The sequence below is a fragment of the Xenopus tropicalis genome, chromosome 3 (assembly GCF_000004195.4).
Source record: "Xenopus tropicalis strain Nigerian chromosome 3, UCB_Xtro_10.0, whole genome shotgun sequence".
In the NCBI taxonomy this organism is placed as follows: domain Eukaryota; kingdom Metazoa; phylum Chordata; class Amphibia; order Anura; family Pipidae; genus Xenopus; species Xenopus tropicalis.
Window position 1 is genome coordinate 115,143,340 of NC_030679.2, and position 24,830 is coordinate 115,168,169.

At 38.1% G+C, this 24,830-nt stretch overlaps 1 protein-coding gene across 5 annotated transcripts in view; it reads left to right on the forward strand.

Moving 5' to 3' along the window:
- Window positions 1-16,929, forward strand: part of lrrc28 (leucine rich repeat containing 28) — a 30,655-nt gene extending 13,726 nt beyond the window's left edge. For 4 of the 5 annotated variants that reach the window (XM_012958796.3, XM_012958797.3, XM_012958795.3 and 1 more), the window contains 8 exons: window positions 947-987; window positions 4,297-4,334; window positions 5,662-5,799; window positions 8,881-9,087; window positions 12,491-12,593; window positions 12,923-13,098; window positions 16,082-16,241; window positions 16,568-16,929. In XM_012958796.3, the coding sequence (XP_012814250.1) occupies window positions 947-987; window positions 4,297-4,334; window positions 5,662-5,799; window positions 8,881-9,087; window positions 12,491-12,593; window positions 12,923-13,098; window positions 16,082-16,241; window positions 16,568-16,640 (936 nt within the window). In that variant the 3' untranslated portion in view covers window positions 16,641-16,929. The remainder of the gene's footprint in view (window positions 1-946; window positions 988-4,296; window positions 4,335-5,661; window positions 5,800-8,880; window positions 9,088-12,490; window positions 12,594-12,922; window positions 13,099-16,081; window positions 16,242-16,567) is intronic. The other variant, NM_001005442.1, reaches the window with a different exon arrangement.
- The last annotated feature ends 7,901 nt before the right edge of the window (window positions 16,930-24,830 follow it).

Consider the following 24,830-nt stretch of genomic DNA (forward strand, 5'->3'; position numbering starts at 1 on the left):
CTGGCCTACAGGAGGCTCTGCTTGGAGTAAAACTGAGTCTCTGTGCATCCAAAACTTGTCTCCAAGCCAGAAATTTAAAAATGATCACCTACTTTAAGGCCACTGGGAGCAGCATCAAAGGTGTGGTGGTGAGCAACATATGGCTTGGGATCACTAAACTAGAGTTTAAGTGCTTCACGTGTTCTGCATTGTGCTGGTATCCTACCTTGGAGCACCAGGACATGTCATTTTATGCAACTGAATAGGGAGGCCAAAACTTTTTGGAGGTTCATGGAAATGTTTCAGCATTTACTAGCAGTGTTTGAAGTTATTTGGCACAACTATAGATAATTAATGAACACATGTATTTTTAGAAGCAAATTATTTTTCTTTGTTTCATGTTTATTCTCTCCCATGTACTGTAAGCCACACAAGTTTCTTAGAAAATCATGATATATTGCTTTTGGTAGTCCTTGGTGTTTTGATCAGTGTATTTGTCCCTGGGCCTACTGGCACATTAAAAACAACCCGTGAGGTATATTTTAGCCAGTCGGTGTTAGTGCTGTAGTTGTAGGATCTACTGGGGCCAAACAATTGAATTAAAACTACTGTAATGGGCAAAGTCGGATCGGGGAGCGCATCAACAAGCCGATGCGGTCCCTGATCCAACTAAATTTTTTAACCTACCCAATCGATATCTGCCCGATTTTAGGCCAGATGTCGGTCAGGCAGGCCCATCATTGGTGCCTCTAAACAGGCTGCTAAGCAGCAGTCGAAGGGACCGATATCGGCAGCTAGAATCGGCCCATGTATGGCCACCTTTAGTGTTGAATAATCTGTTTTATTCCAAATGGCATTAGGTTCAGGTACTGCTTGTATAAGACATACTTCTTGTCATTAACTGCACATGACGGCTAAATACAATAATTTATTTTCTGTAAAAAAGTTTTTCTTTTGTAATTTGCAGCCTGAAAATCTTGCCCAGAAGCTTCCAAACCTTGTTGAACTGTAAGTAGTTGCCTCAACTGTTGTATTCTACTTTGACCACTGGAGGGAGTAGTGCAATTAAATATGCAGGCATGGTATTTTAGATAGATCTGCGAATTTGTCAGTTTGTGGAAGGAAGCAGTAATGAAATACTGGTTTTAACACCAGTTTTAATTTAAGTCTTTGTTTTGTTGGGCAGATTTTTTTGTTTTAGGAACCAACTTTTTATAGAACTGTTGATTTACTAGTCAGAGAGAGACCAGCAGTAACTCTTGAGTGAAAGAAGGGTGTATGCTAAAATTCAATATGGTGTGTGTGTGTGTGTGTGTACACAAAGGCTGGTGTTGCAGCCGAAACATCAGTTGTCTGTTTACTAAAATGAAAAATAACCCTAAGTCCTGTGTGAGCAGTACCTAAACATCAGAGACATATATATATCTATCTATATATCTATCTACAGTGGTGTGAAAAACTATTTGCCCCCTTCCTGATTTCTTATTCTTTTGCATGTTTGTCACACTTAAATGTTTCTGCTCATCAAAAACCGTTAACTATTAGTCAAAGATAACATAATTGAACACAAAATGCAGTTTTTAAATGAAGGTTTACGTTATTAAGGGAGAAAAAAAACTCCAAATCTACATGGCCCTGTGTGAAAAAGTGATTGCCCCCCTTGTTAAAAAATAACTTAACTGTGGTTTATCAATTTCAATTTTCAATATCAATTTCTGTAGTCACCCCCAGGCCTGATTACTGCCACACCTGTTTCAATCAAGAAATCACTTAAATAGGAGCTACCTGACACAGAGAAGTAGACCAAAAGCACCTCAAAAGCTAGACATCATGCCAAGATCCAAAGAAATTGAGGAACAAATGAGAACAAAAGTAATTGAGATCTATCAGTCTGGTAAAGGTTATAAAGCCATTTCTAAAGCTTTGGGACTCCAGCGAACCACAGTGAGAGCCATTATCCACAAATGGCAAAAACATGGAACAGTGGTGAACCTTCCCAGGAGTGGCCGGCCGACCAAAATTACCTCAAGAGCGCAGAGACAACTCATCCGAGAGGCCACAAAAGACCCCAGGACAACATCTAAAGAACTGCAGGCCTCACTTGCCTCAATTAAGGTCAGTGTTCACGACTCCACCCATAAGAAAGAGACTGGGCAAAAACGGCCTGCATGGCAGATTTCCAAGGCGCAAACCACTTTTAAGCAAAAAGAACATTATGGCTCATCTCAATTTTGCTAAAAAACATCTCAATGATTGCCAAGACTTTTGGGAAAATATCTTGTGGACCGACGAGACAAAAGTTGAACTTTTTGGAAGGTGCGTGTCCCGTTACATCTGGTGTAAAAGTAACACAGCATTTCAGAAAAAGAACATCATACCAACAGTAAAATATGGTGGTGGTAGTGTGATGGTCTGGGGTTGTTTTGCTGCTTCAGGACCTGGAAGGCTTGCTGTGATAGATGGAACCATGAATTCTACTGTCTACCAAAAAATCCTGAAGGAGAATGTCCTGCCATCTGTTCGTCAACTCAAGCTGAAGTGATCTTGGGTGCTGCAGCAGGACAATGACCCAAAACACACCAGCAAATCCACCTCTGAATGGCTGAAGAAAAACAAAATGAAGACTTTGGAGTGGCCTAGTCAAAGTCCTGACCTGAATCCTATTGAGATGTTGTTGCATGACCTTAAAAAGGCGGTTCATGCTAGAAAACCCTCAAATAAAGCTGAATTACAACAATTCTGCAAAGATGAGTGGGCCAAAATTCCTCCAGAGCGCTGTAAAAGACTCGTTGCAAGTTATCGCAAACGCTTGATTGCAGTTATTGCTGCTAAGGGTGGCCCAACCAGTTATTAGGTTCAGGGGGCAATTACTTTTTCACACAGGGCCATGTAGGTTTGGATTTTTTTTCTCCCTAAATAATAAAAACCCTCATTTAAAAACTGCATTTTGTGTTTACTTGTGTTATCTTTGACTAATAGTTAAATGTGTTTGATGATCAGAAACATTTTGTGTGACAAACATGCAAAAGAATAAGAAATCAGGAAGGGGGCAAATAGTTTTTCACACCACTGTATCTATCTATCTATCTATATAATTAGTGTGTGCATTTTGGATCTAGCCCGAGATTAGCTTTAACTATGCATAAAGTTTAAGCATATGGTATAGTCCTTGAGATGTGGCACGGTGGAAACTAGGCTACTAGGCTTTCAGTGAGCTGGTATTCTTGATGCTTTCTAGTTACCCAGTTTTAAAGTTTTTTGAATTTTTTCAAAAGTAAAGCATACTGCTTATTTGCCTCTAGAATCACCCTGATATGCTATGGTTTTAGATTAATGGCATCATTGTGCTAATGAGAATAGCTGTTGTTGAAAAGTCAAGCCTCATTATAGAAACTATATAGTTAATTGGAAAAAAAAATAAATATATATATATATATATATATATATATATATATATATATATATATATAATATTAGTGTGTGTGTGTTATATTTTTGTCAGGGGCATGTGGAAAGCCTTTATTTGCTTTAATCACTGTTTCTACATTAGGCTGTGATTTCCTGTAACAGGGAAGGACAGGAAATAACCATTGCTTCTACTAATTTTACAAGAAACAGTGCATGAAGTAGTAAATAACTTTTTTTTTCAGACTATGTAGATTCTGTTATATATATATATATATATATATATATATATATATATATGTCGATAAGCTGTGTGGCACAACTAAGGGTAAGGGTCTGTACAGGGAAGGTGACCAGGCAATGCACAGCTCTCCTTTACACTGCCTAATTGCTACACAAGCTAAAGTTATTGTTATAAAGATGGATGCATACAGAGCTACTGACCATTCTCCAGTAACAAAATGTCTTCCTAATGTCACATTTTTAGTGAAACCTTTAGCTGAAATGCAATTGTAGTCTCTGTTAGGCATTGCCCACTCTAAATAAATAAGAATATTTAGATAAAGAAGCACCTTGAGCATAAGAGCCTGGGTCTGAAATTCACTGGCTTTATTTTTAAAGGGTAAATTATATTTGCCTAGGGCTTTGTGCCAAAAATAAATAATATTGATGATAGGGTCCCTTAAATTTGTTATTGCATTACTACAGTTCATTGCACGGGGCCTTACCAAGCAAGCAAAGAGTTAAATGTATAATTGCCTGTTAATGAGTGACCTTATTATGATTGGCCCTGGGACCCACTGTACCTATTCACTGCCCTTCACTCTCCTAATGTTCTCACATGCTTGCAAAACTGATGTTCTGGCACAAACTCATTAATGGTAACATCTGTTCTTATTTTTCCCTCCTCAGGTATCTTCACTCAAATAACATTGTATTTGTCCCAGAAGGTGAGTTCTGTATTACCATGCCATTTACTGGACTACCTGTACCAAGGTTAAGGTTTAAATGTAAATTTCAGTTTGCATAAAAAAAAGTGGGGTTTCCGCTCTCTAAAGGCCCTATGTATCAAACTGTTGTTGAAAAAGGTGGTCTACTGCCAGTTTAAAATAGCCTAAGTGTTGATTTCTGCATGTATTTTATATTTGGCTAATAGAATGTTCTGCAAGCACCCAAGCTGCTAGAGGACTGACAGGCCACAACCGTTCCTGTCCCCTCATATTGTGTAATAATGCCCCAGAAGGAGACTGGCAGCACAGGGGGCTTGGTCTGAGGGTTTTAAAGGATATGTTCAGTTGAATAGATTCACTAAAGTGCGTTAATTTTTATTGCACGCTTTTTTGCGTTAAAATAGACACGAAAATTGACGCACGATTTACTACAGTATTACCGTGTGCGTTAAGTCGCACATCGCCTGCGTTAATTTACGCACAACCGCATGTGTTAATTTTAACACATGCGTTAAATTGCGCGCCGAAATAACACTAACGCATGATTCACAAACACTTAGACGCGCTAAATATCTCATTAGTCTATGCGAAAATTAACACTTGAGGCAGGCGGTAATTATAGAAAAGTACAGTTAATGAGCTTTTGGCAACACAATATGGACTTTGCAGTAGGATTTATTCAAGTCTGTGTTGGCCCTAGAGTGATGCAGCCTCCAGTTTGCAGGGAAATGGTCATTTTCAGTACAATAATTTTCTGCAAGTATTGGCATGTATGGCTAACATGGCGTGCGTTTATTCACACGACTATATACGGCTACTATTTATATGCGGCGACTATTTATACACGGGGCGTTGATTAGCGCATGTACTGTCAAATCCCGCACAAAAATAGTTTTCGCGACTAAAATAACGCATGCAGTATCGCGCATAACTTAACGCAAGTATGCTTTTAGTGAATCGTGCATTAAGTCGCAAAAATTAAGACGTGATAAAAATGTTACCGCATGCTATAAATAGTGCACATTTTAACGCACTTTAGTGAATCGGCCCTAATAAATGAAATATTTTACAGCAGAGACAATTCTCTGGTTTTATGCATAGCATGTACAGAAAGCTACCACAAAACTGTAAGGGAGTGGTTATTCCCTGTACTAAGCACAGTTCTGCAGGAAAATGTCAGAATATGTAAGGCTATTTAAATGCATTGGTCATTGTGCACCTTTACTGATATGGATGGCAGGGCTTTCTCTTCTGTTTTTTATCCTTTTTAAAACAAAGCCTTGCATGAGAACAAATGTAGCAACATGTTTTGTCTTTATATATACAGCCATTGGCTCCCTGGTAAAGCTGCAGTCTTTAGACCTAAGTAACAATGCTCTGGAAATCCTGTGCCCGGACATTGGGAGACTTAAATCACTGCGACATTTACGCCTGACCAACAACCGGCTGAAATTCCTACCGCCAGGTAAAAGGGTTCATCTGCCTCTTGGGCATTTATTGTATACCACAACTGTGACGTTCATTGCTGCCTGTTATTTCTCATGACATAACTTTTGTCTTTGATCATTTCTTGTAATGATGGGGCTTACATTAAAGCACGTCACAAGAAAGGTATTTAAAGGAAATGCTTTGTGAATAATATAGCAACCGGACAGGTAGAATCTGACTTCCTGGCAGTTGTTTTAACTCGGCTGCATCTTGTGTCAGACAGAGAGTGCAAGAGACTGGAAGAGAAGTTTTTCATAGTGTTACATTGCTCTTATCAGAAATTTACATCCAAGTTTTCTGTGTTTTTTTTCTAACCACAAAACAGGTGCATCTAATAAAGAACACTGGCAAAATCCCCAGCGTTTCCTGTGCTATATGCTATGTGGGAGGGGGTTGAACAGACCACCATGTACATACACACACTTATGTGTTTTTCGCTATGGAGTATGGCATCAGTTTGATAACAGACATGCTTAAAAAATGCTTCCTACAATTACCAGCCCTATGATCTTTGTGCACCATTCTGTTTTCAAACCAGCTCTCCAAATTGCAGTATTCTAATGTAGGTTTGAGTATTCCATTATTATGTTTCCAAAGTGCTACATCTCTCACTTGAAAATGTTTTTTCTACAGTAACAATGTATGAAACCTGTTTGTGTGACAGGTATGTATGAAAACAAAGGGGCAGATATCTCAAAGAATGAATTTAGAGCTTGCCATAGTGAAATTCCTCCACTCTCTATTCATTTCTATTCCTAAAAGCAATAATGTGGCATAATTAGGTACTATGCCCAGGAGGTTTTTTTTAGGAATTTCTATTGCCAATTCTGAATGTGAAAATCAATAACTCTCATAATTATTGTTTTCTGCTAATGGAGAAGTTTGCCATTTCAGTACAGCTTTAGCTATTGTCATTTTAGCAAACAACACTTTACTCAACATTTTACCGCTTGTAAAACTCCAGCTTCCCTTCCCTCCTGCCTTGCCTTGTAGCACCGCAGCAACTCGAGTACTTTTGGATGCCGTATTCTGATTCATTATCAGCCTTTTTGTTCAGCAGACAGAAATGTAGGCTTCACCGTGTACCAGGCAATGTATTTATATTACTGCATGGTGCAACATGCCTTTTATCACTGCATACTTACTGTCCATTATTAATTGTACAGCCGAGAGTCCATTATCAGAGTACAGATACGTAACTACATAATTAAAGCACAAAATAATTATTAGTTACACATGTGAAAATTATAATTACTGAAAGTACATTATTCCAATGAAGACATTCGTTACACAGCAGGCTATTATCTTGGAATAGATAATGAACATGGATAGTTATGCCCTGCAGTATATCTATCCTGAGGGTATAGAGACTTAGGATAATTATGCAAATCAGCATGCTGACTGTAACTGTATAGAATCATTGTCACTCCATAACCATTATCAGTGTGGGGGTGCTGATTGCTTTTTAATATTTAAACAGTGAAAGCAAAAGTGTCCAGTATTTGCTTATTAGTCCTTTATCAGAAGTCAGTTAGGGTGGTGGCATATTAAGAATTCATGTAGGCAAGAGGAAAACTTCAAGTCAGTTCCTACTCACACCAATTTACTTTGTGCCATAGTCCCTATATATTCCATTGTAGACACCCTTTTCATAATCCATGATGATGATACTGTAGGGATTGTTTAATAAAGGTGCAAGGTTTACTATGGATCTAGTTACCAACATATTGCTCTGTGTAAGGTTGTACTCCGTTTAACATTGGAGGGTATAGTGTGTTTTCAGTGTTTTGTACAAGCTCTAGTCGCCAACAGCAACCAATCAGTAGGTCACATATTTGAAAGCAAATATCTGATTAGTAGCTATGATTAGATCTGGGCCAGTGTTACCTCATTTATCACATTCCTACAAGAATCTATTTAGTATGTTCACTTTAATGTACTCAGCCTGCTCCAGGTCTTTATAAGAGGAAAGCCTGCATACAAATGGTTGTGTTAACGCAAATGATGAGTAATAGCTGCTGTTCTTGAGATTGTTTTGCAAATACTACAGCAGAGAGAAGAAACATTCAGAAAGAGAGAGAGATTTTTGATAGGATACAGCAGTGAAAGTAGGTGTTGATGAAAGGCAGTGGCTGGCTAAGGAATGTTGGGAATGTCCAAGAAGATAGGGGACACAAGAGAAGTCATGTAGTATGTGAAGCACAAGAACTTTTAAAGGTAAAGGACCAAATTAGAAATTGTATTGTTGTTAAAAGGGATGAAGTATAAAATTATCTGACTTCTCCACAAGTCAGCAGGTTGTCAGGTTCATGGGCCATAGCAACCTGAAAGTTCTCAAGTGGACAGATGTTTGTTGCAGATAGCACTTTAAACAAAAAATAAGGGGAGTTCCCATTAAAGGTTAGGGACTAAATGTTGGCATTGAGTAGGGAGAGAGTAGAACAAAATACAAGGTGAAAATTCCTAGTTTCACCTTTTTAATAAATAAATAATTATACAACAGTAATGTGTTTATTGCTTGCAAACTTACATTATGTTAGGCATCTTTGTGGTCTGCTTTTTTTTTTTTTTTATAATTTTAAAGGGGAACTCCAGCTTCCCAACCAAAAAGAGCCTTGCATAACTTAGAAACCCCTAATAAACCTTTCGCAGTCATCTTTTCCTTCAGGTATAAATAAATACCATTTTATATGCTGCAATCCAACTGCACAACAGTTCCTCTCTTTATCCATGATTTGAAATCCTGGCAGTAAATGAGGGTGTAAAACACTGATGTTATAAATTCTAACAACTTCTCCACAGCTTAAAGACAGCGGTGGTAGGGAATTCTCCAGCATTTAAACCCTTGAATGTAGTACAGTCACAGACATCTAATCACAGTGGTTCCATTGAACTTATTCAGTTAATTCTACTAGATACTGTCTACCATGGCCTGGATGAATGAGAATCTTAGACATAAGGGTGGCATCATTTATTCTAAAAACATTTAATTGCAGTGGTTGTTGCATTGTTTGCCTCACTTTTTTTTTTTTTTGTATTTTGAACTGTATTTTTGCAGAAATTGGAAAGCTAAAGGAACTGCAAACCTTGGATTTATCAACAAACCACTTGGTGAGTTTGCCAGAGAAGTTATACCAGTGTCAGTCTCTGCAGTACCTGACGGTAGATCGAAACCTGCTATGCAGTATTCCACGGCAGCTCTGTCAGCTAGCTAGCCTCAATGAGCTCTCCATGGCAGGAAACCGCCTAGCATCTCTACCATTAGGTGAGTTGGGGTCATTATGAACAAAAGCAGTGGCATCCCTTATAAAGCACTATTTATCATTTAATGTGCTGGTAACACATTACGGTCTCTCATAAAAACAACGATCCTTGAACATAGTGATCCATTGTAGACATATTAATGGGAGAGTTTCATATAGGTGCACAGGAAAGCATTTGCCTAAATCTAACTGTGTCTTTCCCTTTTTAGGGTCTAGTGCAGTAAATAGAATGAAGAAATACCTTTTGACATTACACAGTATGACTGTGTTTCCCAGCAGTGCATAAACATAAATGTCTTGATGGTTCATTATTTCCATGCCACTGCAGATTTGTATAAAATTTAATTTTGTATACATTGTCTAAATATATTTACTGTGAAGCTGAGGAATGTCTGGTTTGTTGGGCAACAGAGTAAATATGGATAGCGTAAGTCAGGGATCCCCAACCAGTGGCTTGTGAGCAACATGTTGCTCCCTAACCCCTTGAATGTTGCTCTTAGTGCCCCAAAACCAGGTAGTTATTTTTGAATTCCTGACTTGGTAGCAAGTGTTGGTTGAATAAATACAAGATTTACTACCAAATAAAGCTTCCTGTAAGCTGACAGTGTGCATAGAGACTACCTGATAGCCAATCTTAGCCCTTATTTGGCACCTCCATGAACTTTTATGATGCTTGTGTTGCTCACCAAGTCTTTTTACATTTGACTGTGCCTCACGAGTAAGAAAGGTTGGGGACCCCTGGCGTAAGTGGATTGCGAGCACTGAATAGAAGAGTAGATTGGTTTAAAGCCACTTCTTAACATATACAAATATGAGATAGTAGACACCCATAGGTGGGTGGGGGTGGCACTGGGTGAGCATTCATCATTTGTTTCTTGTGGGGGAATCCAAGCTGACACATAGTTGAAGTTTGGTGACTATCATTTATGGAATGCTGACTTTGGAAAAGCCAGGGTGTGTCCAGCATCCTTAAACTGGTGGATATTTAAGGTTTGAAGGAAAGGGGGGCAGGCCATGGATGGGAATTGAGACAGACAGAAGATTGATGAAAATGTTGTAGGTGAGAACAGGATGGGTTTATTAGAAAGGAGACACAGGTCAAAGTACAGTGTAGATTATATGAAGAAGTACTGGAATATGAGGACAAATAGCTCAATATAATCACTGCCAGAGCCTATCTCAATCTAAATACGAATCTGCACTTTGTCTGTCACAGTACATGTACTCTATCTTGGCCAAAGCATGGTTACTTTTACAGTTAAGATATATTTTATTGTACAGAATAACCCTCCAAAGTTTAGAAATAAGTTACCAGAATATAGCTTTCATTCCCAGAAGGTTTTTATTAATAATAGAAATTTTAAATATTTACATGAAAATACATTAAGCTTACCAATTGAAATATTTTATTCATCACTGTTATCCCATGAGGGGATGTTGACTGTGTATAAAACAAATACACAGAGCTAATACAGAAATTATATAACAGTTGTTAATCTTACAGAAAGTATACCAAATTTCTTCTTTTTATACTTCTTTTTTTTTTTATACTTTTTTATAAGCCCCTAGATTTATGTGGCCTAGTATGACTGCCCTTTATCATGGTTGAGGACTGCTTGGTACTTTAGTTTTTATGTAAGAAATGGCAATAAGGCATTTACTGATTTACTGGGCATCACTATTATTTATTATATCGTCGAAAGTGAAAAATGCTGGTCAGGACACCTTGCTACTAAGCCAGAAGAGATGGGGAATACTTCTCTTCTTTCATTGTTATCATTATAGCCCTTGGTTTCATTGTACAACAGGCTAACCAGTGCTTACAGACCTCTGCAACCGGTGTGTATCTGTGTGTATGTTTTTATGCATGTATGTAGAATAGCTGTGGAAAAAAGCTGGTAAAGAAATGCTAATTGATACTGGTGCTTTCTGTGTTCCTTTGGCCAGTAAATCCTGGTATTAGCTGGTTTGGGACTGGGAAATCCTTGTTATTAGTTACAGGAAGTGCTTTGGTTTGTGTTTTGTTTCTTATTTTATGCATTTAATGATATTACATATATGAGCTGTACATACTACATGAAATGCTAGTTTTCTCTTTAGGTAAACAAATGCAGGCCTGCGTAATTGACCTGTAAAGGTAAATAACTACTGGTGCTAGTGTCTTTCTAAAAATAGGACTCATTAAGATCCCTATATAGTAGGGTGACCAGATCACTTGAAAATTCAGGGACACATCAAAAAATCCAGCCAGCAGGGTTAGGATGATTGTAGTTTAATTAACATACAGTTACCATGCAACATGTATTTATTAGACATGTCCCTGAATTTTCAAGTCATCTGGGCACCCTACTGTATAGCAACTGTCCCTGTGTCTTAATGGATGGGTGTTTTACTTGTGTATTGCCTGTGGCAATAAAGGTGACATAAAATAAATGAAGGTAGTTTAGAGGAAACTTGTTTGTAACAAGGTTTCAGTGTAATAACCCAGTTTTCAGCAGAGGTAACGAAACTCTCTGGGTGATGCTGTTATATACATGTACTATAGAAAAGACATCAGTCTTTATTGTTCTTGTTCTTTTCCTCTTTGCTTAACTACTGTTTCCTCTTCCTTTAAGAGCCACTTGAAATTGCCCTGTGTGCAAAAGATTGTCTTCCCTTTCATTTTCTTTTGGCAAGGGTGTCTGTAGTACAGTCATTGTCTAGTTCCTTCCCTTCTGAGCAGCTAAAAGAAGTTCCCTTATTTGGGCTTGTGCGAGTTTGGCCATCGGCACTAGTCCAGTCTGTGTCTCCATGTAAATCACACATGCTGCTCTCCAGACAATAGAACTGCAGCTGCCAACATCTGAGCTCCAGTGATAAAAAATCATGAATTGGGCACCAGCCAGGGAGCCGGCAGGGCCGTAATGTGATGAGAGAACTAGGATTGTTTTCCACAAGCAAGGGATAATGTACTGTGATATCTCTTCGTCTAAATCCTGCTGTCAGGATATTTCAGTCCTATGTTTACTGGATATATCTGGAGGGGGAAGGTAAAACCATTTGTCTATATTTCTTAGGGACTGGGGATGCAGGGAATTGACAAGCAGCAGAAAATATTAAAACTCGTCAGCTTCTGTCTTTATACACTGCAGGGAAAGTCGACCTTCAGTTGGGGAACTTGGGAGTAATGCTGTTGGGGAGGGGTACAGAGGTCTGTGCATTGGGATAAAAGGAAATATTTTTCATGGAGGCTTTGCTTCTCCTTTAAAGTTTTTTAGCAATTTTAGGCAGCTTCTGCTGAATTGCTTTCCTGGAAACCTGCTAAGCTGGTGGCCCATGGTTTGGTGAGATATGTAAGTTATTAGATTTGCTGTGGTAGTATTTTAGTCAAGTCTTTATCTGATCTCCTTTTATTTTGTTACTCAGATCTGGGAAGATCTCGGGAGCTGCAGTATGTGTATGTGGACAATAATGTTCAGCTAAAAGGCCTTCCCTCCTACCTGTACAATAAAGTGATTGGCTGCAGCGGGTAAGCTGGACCCACATAAGACTATGTAGTGACTTAGATGTAGCCACACTCATTTGATCAAATATTGAATTAGCTGCAGGCTTTCACTTCTGTGACTTCTAGCATTAATATTACTCTTGCCCTTGTCTGTGATTTGTCTACACTCGCACTGCCTTCTTTAACTTAGTAAAGTAAGTTTACCCTTTATCTCGGAGCTTTCCAAAGTCCCACATGATCACATCCTCTGCAATAAAATAAACGTATCTTGTTGAATAATGATACAAATTTGTGTTCTGCTATGCAGTTATTTGTTTTTCTGCAGTCATTTATATTTTTTTAACCTGTGACAGCTGTGGATCACCAGTGCCTCTTACAGAGAACAAGCTGCTATCTTTTACCTCTGGGCAGCTTAGCATCCATGTCCCTGCTGAGGTAAAGTCTATTGGTTCTGCAACGGATTTTGTGCTTCCCCTCCAGGAGCTTGCACTGCGTTCCCTCCATGCTATCTTCTGCTCATTTCTACAAGGTAAGTATAAACCCTGAGCATGATTCCTTTTTTCCCTTAGCCAACAAGAGATATTAAAAGAAGCATTGGGCCACTCAGGACTTGGCGGTAGATGAAAAAAATGACTAAGTATGCTTTTCCTCACATAAATATAATCAACACATATTTATACCCTGTTTTAGTAAAACATTTCATACATTTAATTATTTAACAGAGGAAGAGAATCAGCCACAACTCTGGGATCAGCCTTATCATATACCTTCACCTGGAACCATTGCATAGTCCTCGGTGCAGGAACACAGAGCAGATTTTGGTGCCAAAATGCATACTCATGCTCTGTCAGCCTATGCCCAGGCCAAACCAGCTTGGGTGCAAGCACAGGACTGATAGTGGCTGATTTTCAGCCTGTGTTTATCCGCAGGCCAAGAATCTACCCTATGTTGCATAAGGGCCGTGGCAGACGGGCAGATTAGTCACCTGCATCTCCCTTATCACGGGCGACTAATCTCCCCAATATGCCATCCCACCGGCTTGAATGTAAATCGCCGATGGGATGGCATATGCGGCGCCGCAATCGCGGAAGTTGCATTGCTGGCACAAAGAACTGAATTATTTCACATAAACAATGAGGAAAGGCTATGAAAATCAGTTCTTCAGTCTGTAACAACGGATTGAGAATTGCTACTTAAATTGCACAGGTCTCAGAATTCTTTATGTAGCATAAATTTGGAGCTATGTAATACCCACAAGGTGTGTAACAGTCGCCTATAATCTTAGAAGCAGCAAGGAAAAATAATTTATATTCCACGGCGCAGTAGAAATGTTGAGTCTATAATACATAAGGGACCGGGAAATGCAAGCAACAAACAATAAATGTTAGTCCACAAAAAACGCTTTCATCCTTTATAATAACAGTTCATTTCAACAGTAAATTCTCCCACGTAATAGTTTTCCCCCTGGTGATCTACTGGCTTTACTGTAAAAAATGTTTGATATGAATTTTATGAAAATGTGTCATATTTACTCCATTTAGTATGGTACCATCTCATTAATTACTCAAGCTTTAATAGTATTCTATATTGTATTGTATATTGTTATTGTTTAGTTTATACAGTCACTAAGCTGCCAACACGACCTTTTGACAGTATACCTGTTCTGTATGCAACCAAAATTTGCCTCCAAGCACTTCCTTTAAGACCAATGGGAGCAACATCCAAGGAGTTGGTGAGCAACATGTCATTCATGAAGCACTAGTTGGGGATCGCTACTGTCAGACAGGGCCCACATTGGCCGATTGATGTGGTCCTGGCCCTGAAGGCCTGCATTCCTGTCGTGATCCAGTTGTTTGGCCAGTTGGGCATAGCATCGACCTTGCCAAATGAGCTGATCTTTTACTATATGGCCATCTTTAATTAACCTGCTTTTTCTCTTTCACTGTAATTCTTAATGAGGACCTAAGTAAAGGGTAACTGATCCTGCATTGTTTTATGAGATAGTGGCTCTAATTATTTGGCTTTTTGTCCACTGCTGCCTTTTTCTAATGCCCCACAGAGAGGTTAGTCAGCCACAATAAATCTCTGCTACTGTGTGCAACTGACCTCTTTGAAATACCTTTCCACTGTCAACAAGGTGGATCGTCAGGGGAAAGGCATACATGCTGCTTTGAAGTTTCCTGCAGGAGGAAACTTTGCACAACTTCAGGAAAAAAAAGTAACACATATGCCTTTCCACCGGCGATTCAGTTTGTTGTCAGTGGCAAGGCATTTCGGAGAGATTAGTTTCCTGCAGTAACAGAGATTAATCACGGGCCCCATCTGTCTATGGGGCATTAGCCTTGGGCTGAAGCCACACAGGGCAGATTCTCAGTCTGTGGATAAACGCAGATTGAGAATCCACCCAGAGCCATTGTACTAAGCAGATTTTGGAGTGAAACTGCATATGTGAAACCCCATGTATACCAGGGACATTAGGGTATATTTAGTATTCCTACCATAAAGTATGATAGAGCTTCTATTGCTTACCAGAAAGAAATAGTCACAAAAATACCAGGAAATGTTTGCCCCCATGCAATCATGAAAGTTACAATAACTTTCCCAGCACACTTAATTTTTTTCCCAAAGCTGCACTACATTACACAACATAACCTATTGTGTTCATCACAGATCTGTGTAATGTAGTATATACAGGCATTCCTGTTGGGTTCTTTTAATGTTTAAATAATATTTTAGTAGACTTAAAATATGTGTCCAAAAAACCCCAGGTCCCAAGCATTCTGAATAACAGATCCTATACCTGTAATGTAGCATGCTATATAAGTTTAAGGTACTTCGACTCTCATTTTGTAACCTATCTGGAAACAGACCCAGGTGATCTTGAAAGCTTGCAGTGCGACTGCTCAGTCACTAGAGACCTTTAGCCCAGTTGTTTCCTGTTGGGTTCAGTAGTCATGAATCTTCTCAAGGAATCTCCCAGGAATTACTTTTACTGACACTGCTAGAAACAATGAAGGAGTTCCAAGGTGACTGAATTGCTAGATTTAATGAAAATAAGTATAATAAAACCCTTTCATAAAGTGGTATCCAATATAAAATAATATTTATACAATTGAAAGGGTAAGCTTCATGGGTTATGTTGTGTTGCTGCCGTGATGCAGAAGCATTATGGAAAAGTATATTGAACATGGTTTTTTTTTACAGACAAAAATTAGACCTTTATTGAGTCTGTGGTGTGGGACATGTGGCTCAAGTAGAACACCTTGCTCTTAATTTAAATGTTTACCCGTATACTATGCAGACCTTTGCTAGCACACTGTTCCTTGAATTCATAATTACAAATTTTGTTTGAAAAAGTACATTTTATTTCCTGTTTCAGAACATCAGCAATTATAATTTTGTGTAATTACATTTGAAACAAGTTAAGATAAAGAAATGAATCACTGCTCCAGCATCAATTTATTTAATTTAAGCCAAAATAATGAGTCTTTTCCCACCTCTTTTGCTCTTAGATTTAAGTTGCACAACTCCTATCTCGCTACCCAAAAGTCTACTGGAACTACTGCAGTGCCCTCTTGGACACTGCCATCGATGCAGTCAATCCATGTTTACCATTGTCTATCCAAAGCTCTTTCCGCTGAGAGAGACGCCTATGGCTGGACTTCACCAGGGGTAATAATCTCAGAGGAGCCAAATAACCTTTAGACCTAAAAACAGAAAATAAGTTATTCTGCAAAGGAGAGACAAGTAAGGTGTTAACTCCAGTAATAGTGCTGGGTTGAATATGCTTAAGCTGAAGAGAATAAATTTAAATAAGTAATATAGAGCAATTAAAAGAGCCTGATTGTTTAACAGGCCATAAAGTAATAGAATGAAATATATGCTTTATTAAAAACTAGAAGGTCTAATATGAAGTTATGGATTTTCAGCAAAGGTGGGAGGGGTAGCACTTGTTACAGACTAGATTATCAACAGCTATTCTTTGTTTATTGTCACAGGAGGACTGCTGTTAGCTTTGTGGCTTATTGCTGCTCAACCCAGTGTCTGCAGACGTTTGACTTGCTAAGTTGATGTGTATTTTGGTTGCTACCATTGGTTCATCTTCCAGTTTCTAACGGGCTCCTCTTTCCCATGCCTTGAAGTGGTCTGCTATCTAGAAGATCCACCTCTGATACTTCCTGACTTTGTGGAATTCGAGGACTTCTGTTGTATTATGGGAGACTTTTATTATTTCCGACATGGGCATCTCTGAGTTACATTTCCCTTTCCTTCCCAGTGGGTTATCCAATAAAGTCTATTTCTCCCTCTGTGTGTTTCTAGATTAATCAAGAAAGCCACAGGGAGGTGAAAAATCAATCAACATTGTTTTATGATATATGATTTTAGCCAGGATTTTCTTTTATGTATTTCATTTCAGCTAGGCTGCAGCTCTGATGCATTACTGGTAAGTATGCCAAACCACCAGGGATGTAATGGAGATGTTAAAAGCTCCCTGATTTATAAGTATCATTGGTCAGCAGTTTCAGCTGTTGAAATGACCAGTTTATATTGGGGAAGTTGCATATGCAGTAACAACTGATAAAATTCCAAAGGCTGTTATAAAGTTTTGAAGCAGCTGAGTTTTGCTAAATACTGGCAGCATGATGGTGATTATATAGTGTTTTAATCCAATAATAATGTTCCCCAGTGGGAATGTGCCCCAGCAGTGATTTGTATCGGAATATTCCATCAGCCCTGTTGCATATTTAACCCTGTGTGTGACAGCGTGTGTTGCTGATACCTTGCCAGTTCTGTAGATTTTGTGTTTTTGGGTTGCTTGGCAACACAGCACAGTGAGCTTAGTAAAGGTGCCCATACACTATAAGATCCTACGGGTGGGCGATATCGGGTAGCAAGCTGCTTTAAAAAAAAATAATCCGATCGTTTGGCCCTGGGGCCAAACGATCGGATTACATTTGAGCTTATGGGGCAGTCGGTTCGGGGACCGCATCAACGAGCCAATGCGGTCCCTGATCCGACCGGATTTTCTAACCTGGCCGATCGAGATCTGGCGAATTTCAGGCCAGATATCGGTCGGCCAGGCAGCTCTGTTCTGCCCATACACGGGCCGATTAGCTGCCGAATCGGTCCAAGGGACCGATATCGGCAGCTATAGTCGGCCCGTGTATGGGCACCTTAAGGCTCTGGCATAAAAATTGGTTAAGGGGCATATATTAAAGCACTTACATGTATATATTAGCTTAACTTTCTAAAACTTAATATGTCATATGACTTAGGAGTAACACCAAAAACTAAAAATTTTGGATTTTTTTACATTTAAAGTTTGCACCTACAAATAGCTATTTCCTGGCAACCAATGTTCTATTTTATCTGAGAGAGGCTTTCGGTATGTTGTTCCATAGAAAGCAATGAATGCCATATGAATCCCTGTTAATCTAAACCCATTATATTCTACACAGCTTATCTGTTAAATAAACCTGTGCCTTTATCTTTTTTTCAATGTCTTCCCCAATGGATACACAGCAGCTTGTTAATATCTATTATAGTTATGTTTCTAAAGCAAAAACACCATTTTTACCATTACAGTACACTGTATTTTAATTACTTTAAACCACTTTAATATTTGGTGTTTCTGTTCCTTTAAGGGGCTGAGTTTAGTTTGACTGAACACTGAGGGGAATATTTATCATGCTGTGTAAAAAGTGAAGTGAAGAATTACTGGTGATGTTGCCCTGGGCAACCAATCAGCAATTAGATTTCAACAGTTAGAAAACCAAAACAAAGCATCTGATTGGCTGCTATGAGCATTATCACCAGCACTGTTTCACTTCACTTTTTACACAGCATGATAATATAATACCCCTAAGTATTTGACTACATTAATATTGGTGTTTGTCACCAGGGTTTCCAGAATCTCCAAGAGCCTTCTGTAAAATTGGGGGCGGCTTTTGTTTTTTGTTTTTTTTTTTTTTTACCGAAAATCAAGCAAAATGTTTTATTTAGCATTCACAGTCAGAATCCCCTCTAGCAAGTTATACAAACATAAAATGACCCTAGCAGCTCATGAGATTAGCAGCTCATTTATTTTCACCATTTGAAATTCCTCTTAAATCATATGCTTGTGTTATATTTTTCTTCAAACACTTAAATATGTGTTAAAATGTATCATTCATCTCCATCTTCGCTGTGCTTGGTTCTGGTTACTGGCTTTCGGGTATCAGTGGACCAGATACATTTGCACTCATTTAGCCTAGGAGGCAGCCTAGTTAAAGGAGAAGATTAGCCACGTTAGTGCCACCTAGAATAGTATATTTATTCTGCAGAAACCATTACCAACGGCTTTAGAAGCTTTCTCCTTTTGATTAAGATTGCAGCTGCCATTTTAGGTAGCTTCCTTCCTTCAGTCTCTAGCCGTTATAGCTCAGATCACACATTCCTAAGGGAGGGGGGAGGGAGTTCTTGGCATTCTGGTGGGAGGGGGAGCAGGAGAGGGGAGAGAACTGCGCAGACTCTGGCCCCGGGAATTAAGGCTGTTTCTGAGAGAGGAAGTCAGACACTGGAACATCATGTTTACAAAAAAAGGAGACAAGAAATCCTGTTTTTCTTTTGATAGAGGAAACAGTGCAGTGTTTCTGTGAGTGCTTATGGCTGTATTTACATAGACCTTTCTGATAAAGCTTACTTAGTTTTTATCTTTCCTTCTCTTTTAAATGGCAGTGCTTCCTGTCACATGACCGTAACCTCCTAGCACATTGTAAAACTGCTTTGCTGGAAGCCATTTTCTACTTTTGTGTGCATCTTGTGTTCCAGCTGTTGAGGGGCTAAATGTCCCAGCATGATACTGCAAGTTCTTCTGGCAGTTAAAGCTTTACCCGAGCCATTATGCCTAGAGTTGCCACCTGACTGGTTAAAATGATGCTTGATGCCAATGTTATTAATAGGGGGAAAAAAAGATAAAAATACTCGAAGGCTGGTATTTTTTCCAGAAAAGGTGGCAATCCTAATTATGCCCCCTTTCATAATGTCACAGTATCACTGCATTACATATTCACACATAACTCATTTTTGAGGTTATCAGGGATGGGTTTTCATGAAAGGCAGAGGCTAGAAGGTGCTATTTTGGATTTATGGTATGCCCCTGTGGAACCATCATGGCAGATTTCTCCACAGTGACGGCAAACACACAATGTATACAGATCACTTTTATTTTATCCAGATATATGTTGCTGTGTATCATATGTTTAAAAAGCAAAAGGTTTGCATATGGCAGCTGCCAGGGCCAATTTTATATTAACGGTAAGTTCATAATAATGCTCATGGTCTGAATCACTTGATGCTGTGAAAATATTGATTTGTAGTTATTTTCCAGATAAACCGAAGGAGTGAAATGTTTGCTTTAAAAATTGTTAATTCATGCAGCGTTTGCAATTGTTATTTCAAAATATTTGTTACTGCCCTGGATTACATTATTAAAATGGTTGTGTTGGTAAAGAGTGTAATAATGGTGACTCCTTGTGTTTTTTTTACCCTTGTGGAGTTAACTGTGATATTAGAATTTAGATCTTCAAGAAAGAATTGTTAAATAAAAGTATGTTTATATGTTAGACTGTAAAAAAAATAGTAATTTTGCACAAGCAGGACAGCATGTAATCGGTAACTAGCATTTCTGCTTTGCAGCTCTGTGTTCCGAGTTCCATTCTGATTTAGGCACTATCTGCAAGGAGCTTTATGGTCTCGCTGTGTCTGTGTGAATTCACTCCAGTTACCCCAGTTTCCTCCCACACCTCCAAAACATACAGGCAGGTTAACTGGTTCCTGATAAAACTGACAATTGTGTTTGAGCATGTGATAGGGGCCTTAGACTGTAAGTTCCACAGGGCTCATACGGGTTCCTACTCATGTGAATTATGTATATTTCTTTAAACCACTTCATGATATGTCAGTGCTATATACATAACATGTCATTTTAAAAAAAATTCTGAAGGTAAAGTATCCCCAAAGAGACAAGTGAACTGAGAAACTGGTATGGTATTCTGAAAGTGTTGAATACTGTGTTTAAAGAACAAAGGGGGCCAATTCAAATTTAGTACTGCTCAGCCGTATCATTAGCTGTTTACTCTTTCTGCAATATACTTTCTTCTCCCTGGCATTGTTTTTTGTTTTTATCTTAAGCGAAGACAGAAAGGGTCAATAAAGCATGTCTATAGTGCTTTTGAACAATTGGTAATTGAATTTATTTTTAATTATATTATGCAGTGTAAGTCATACATGCTTTGAATGCCCATAATATACTGGTCATGGAATTTCAAGATAAACTTTTTGTTATTACAAGGCTACCGCCAATAAGGACAGGGCTGGTCTGTGGCCCTTGATGCTGATTTCTTCACTTCATGCTGCATTTTTAATCCAGTGTGAGGGGCACAGGGCATCTATTACACTCAGGCAGAAAGTGCATGTGCACTAAGGGGCTGATTTACTTACCCACGAACGGGTCGAATGGAGTCCGATTGCGTTTTTTTCGTAATGATCGGTACTTTGCGATTTTTTCGTATGTTTTGCGATTTTTTCGGATTCTTTACGAATTTTTCGGATCCAATACGATTTTTGCGTAAAAACGCGAGTTTTCCTATCCATTACGAAAGTTGCGTAAAAAGTTGCGCATTTTGCGTAGCGTTAAAACTTACGCGAAAAGTTGCGCATTTTTCGTAGCGTTAAGTTTTAACGCTACGAAAAATGCGCAACTTTTCGCGTAAGTTTTAACGCTACGCAAAATGCGCAACTTTTTACGCAACTTTCGTAATGGATACGAAAAACTCGCGTTTTTACGCAAAAATCGTATTGGATCCGAAAAATTCGTACAGAATCCGAAAAAATCGCAAAACATACGAAAAAGTCGCAAAATATTCGTTTTCAAGTCGGAACTTTTCCAATTCGGGTCGGATTCGTGGGTTAGTAAATCAGCCCCTAAGCGTAGCACTTTTGTGCCCCTCAGTGCTTGTTCTTGTCTGGTGAATAGTAAATGCCTCCTATTATCTCTTATACATACGGTAGCCAAAATAAAGGAAATGCTTATTAAAGGGATACTGTCATGATTTTTATGGTATACATTTTATTTCTAAATTACACTGTTTATATAGCAAATAATTCACTCTACCATTTAACATTTTATTCTTGGTTTTTTTTTTTATTGGTGTGTAGGCAGCCATCTCAGTGCATTGTGTTTATAAATACAAAAGTTCGTATGTCATGGTGGAACAAATCCCCTTTCCTTCAGCTCCCTTCCCTATACCTACTCCTAAATGCAGAGCTTTGCAATGGTGCTGGAAACTGCCATGTTTGATGATGTATACATTCTGTTGTCATGTTCCTAGGCAGCAATTAAAGACCAGGAACAAGCATACTTGACACCATCATACTTGACACCATCAGATTAGCATCCAGTGTACATGTTAATGATTGGCAGGGAGTATAATACTGGATATGATATAGTACAAGATGAAGGCCAACAAACCTGCTGTGAAACTTATATATATATATATATATATATATATATATTCTAATATTTTGCAACAGTGGGGCACATAATATTTGATAATGAGCAATAGACATCACAAAGCATTGGTTATAAGGATATATTTTTACAGTTGGTTCATAGTTGTAAATTGCAAACTCTTCTGGGCAGTACAGTTGTATTGTAGTACAGTTTGTATTGGCTAATTTTTAATATAATCTTTATGTTCATTGTACACACTCATTTATTTAAACTGCTGTGCAATATGTCAGCAATATAAATATATATATATATATATATATATATATATAATATACAGGTATAGGACCCATTATCCAGAATGCTTGGGACCAAGGGTATTCCGGATAAGGGGTCTTTCCGTAATTTGGATCTCCATACCTTAAGTCTACTAAAAAATCAACAAAACATTAATTAAACCCAATAGGATTGTTTTGCATCCAATAAGGATTATTTATATCTTAGTTGGGATCAATTACAAGGTACTGTTTTATTTCTACAGAGAAAAAGGAAATCAGTTTTACAATTCTGAATTATTTGATTAAAATGGAGTCTATGGGAGACAGGCTTTCCGTAATAAAAGCGGATAAGGGATCCCATACCTGTGAATATGTATGTGTATATATGTGTATATGTATATATATATATATATATATATATATATATATATATATAAAATGAACACTACTTTTTTCTTTTAAATAATCTACAATAACTTGACTGGCTCCACATAAGAGCTTAAACATATTTACACAAGTGTAATGAGAATTCTGTTATGAAGATAGGTAGAATCTTGGGCATTAATATTGATGGGCAGAAATTGCTTTCAATTTAAATTTTTGATAATATGTAGGCTGGGAATACAAGAGAGAACTATTACACAGTATCGTGCAGGGTATTGAAGTAATAATGTTGCAGGGAAATGCCTTGTTGCTTAATATGTATTTATTGATATCTCATTGAGATTAATCTCTTGGAGATAACACTGTTTGGGGTCATGTTCTTTTTTTTTTTTTTTTTATCACTTGCCTGCAAGCTTATCGCTCTACCTGTAAGCTAATTATTTACCTGTGCTACATTATTTATTTTCATTTAATCCAAAGATAAAAGGTGTAAGAAGCTGCATTATTCACAACATACCAAACTTTTGCCTATACTTATATACTTTCCCTGCAAAACTAAGCCCATTTCAATGGAGATACAACACTGCATATTGCCTTATAATTTCCAAATGAACTTCCCCACCTATAATTTTAGCTTTATGCCAATGCCACACGAGGATAATTCTCAGCCTGAGAATGCAACCCTACGCACAAAAAGAGCTGATTGTTGTGCCTGCACCCAAAGCCATTGCGTCGCCACGGGTATAGGCATGCTGATTGGAATTTAACTTGAAGCTGCTAACATATGCAGTTTCGCACTGAATTCCACTCCGTGTGCCTGCACCTGTGCTGACTCAGTTGCTTTGGGTACAGGCAAAACAATCAGCTTTTTGAAGCATAGGGGCATTTAAGCACAGGGCAAGAATCTGCACTGTGTGGCAAGGGCCTTACATGACATCGGCTTAGTATGGGAATGAATTAATTACTCCAACGTGGACACAAAGCAACACAACTCTTAACTCTTTATAATTGCTTATAAATTCAATCTTTCACATATGCCAGAATCTAAAACTGAACTTAAAGGAGAAGGAAAAGCATTTTGGCATTTTACTGCCACCAAGCCTTAATCCATTTTGTGGATGCAGCAGTTTTTTACACTTTGATATTAAATTTGTTGTTCCAGCTTGCCACTTGGAGTAGCTTATTTCTCTTAACAAATATGGAGTATAACTTACACCAAGCTGAGCTGAAGTTTTTTGGAGTTACTAATGACATTTTGTTTGATTTATAATGTAAAATTTAGAAAATGGTAGTAAAACTGGCAAAACGACTTCACTTTTTTTTTTTGCCACAGGATGGCATAAATAAAAGACAAAAGTTGGCTTTTAGATGATGCTTGGTAGTTTTTATGAATTTCTCTCCTAAATGAACATTTTACTCCAAAGTAACACAATTTTGTCTTGGTGCCACTTTTATGAATACCCCTCTACATCGGCAGTGAACAAATCTTTCAGCAGTGTGCAATGAACAAACACCTGAGCTCCTGACCAGAAACCCTGTCTAAGGGACCTTAATAAATCATCCTATAAGCTAAAGCAAGCCACTTCAGGCATTTTGCTTTGGCAAAACAAAGACTGAAATTAATCTTGTTTTTGTGCGTGTCCAGAATTCCAAGTCATAGAATAAAGTAACTAGTGATTTTCTTTAGTGCAAGTTACAAAAAGTAACAGAAATATAAGATTTGGCAAAAGAAGAATAGTTTCCTAGAACATTTGTCTTCCTTGCCTGTTCTAAATCTTTTGAACTTCTTCCATCCCTTGGTGTGCTTATTACTGCATAAAAGAAGAAGAATGCAAGTTTTTAAACCCTTTCTCACCAAGACTTTATGTTGAGTTGTGCCCTCATAATCCCCACACAGTTTTGATCACTGCTTAGTGTTGAACAGCTCACATCATGGTTTATTTCTTTATTAAATGTAATAAATCTCATATATTTGTCAAATAAATTAACTACCTCAACTAAATTCGATGCATAGTGATGACCATGGGGCAAAACAATACTTAGTAGTGTATATTTTTTCAGTGCTTTGGACACCATAGTTGTTACCAATATCAACAGCTTGCCACTTGT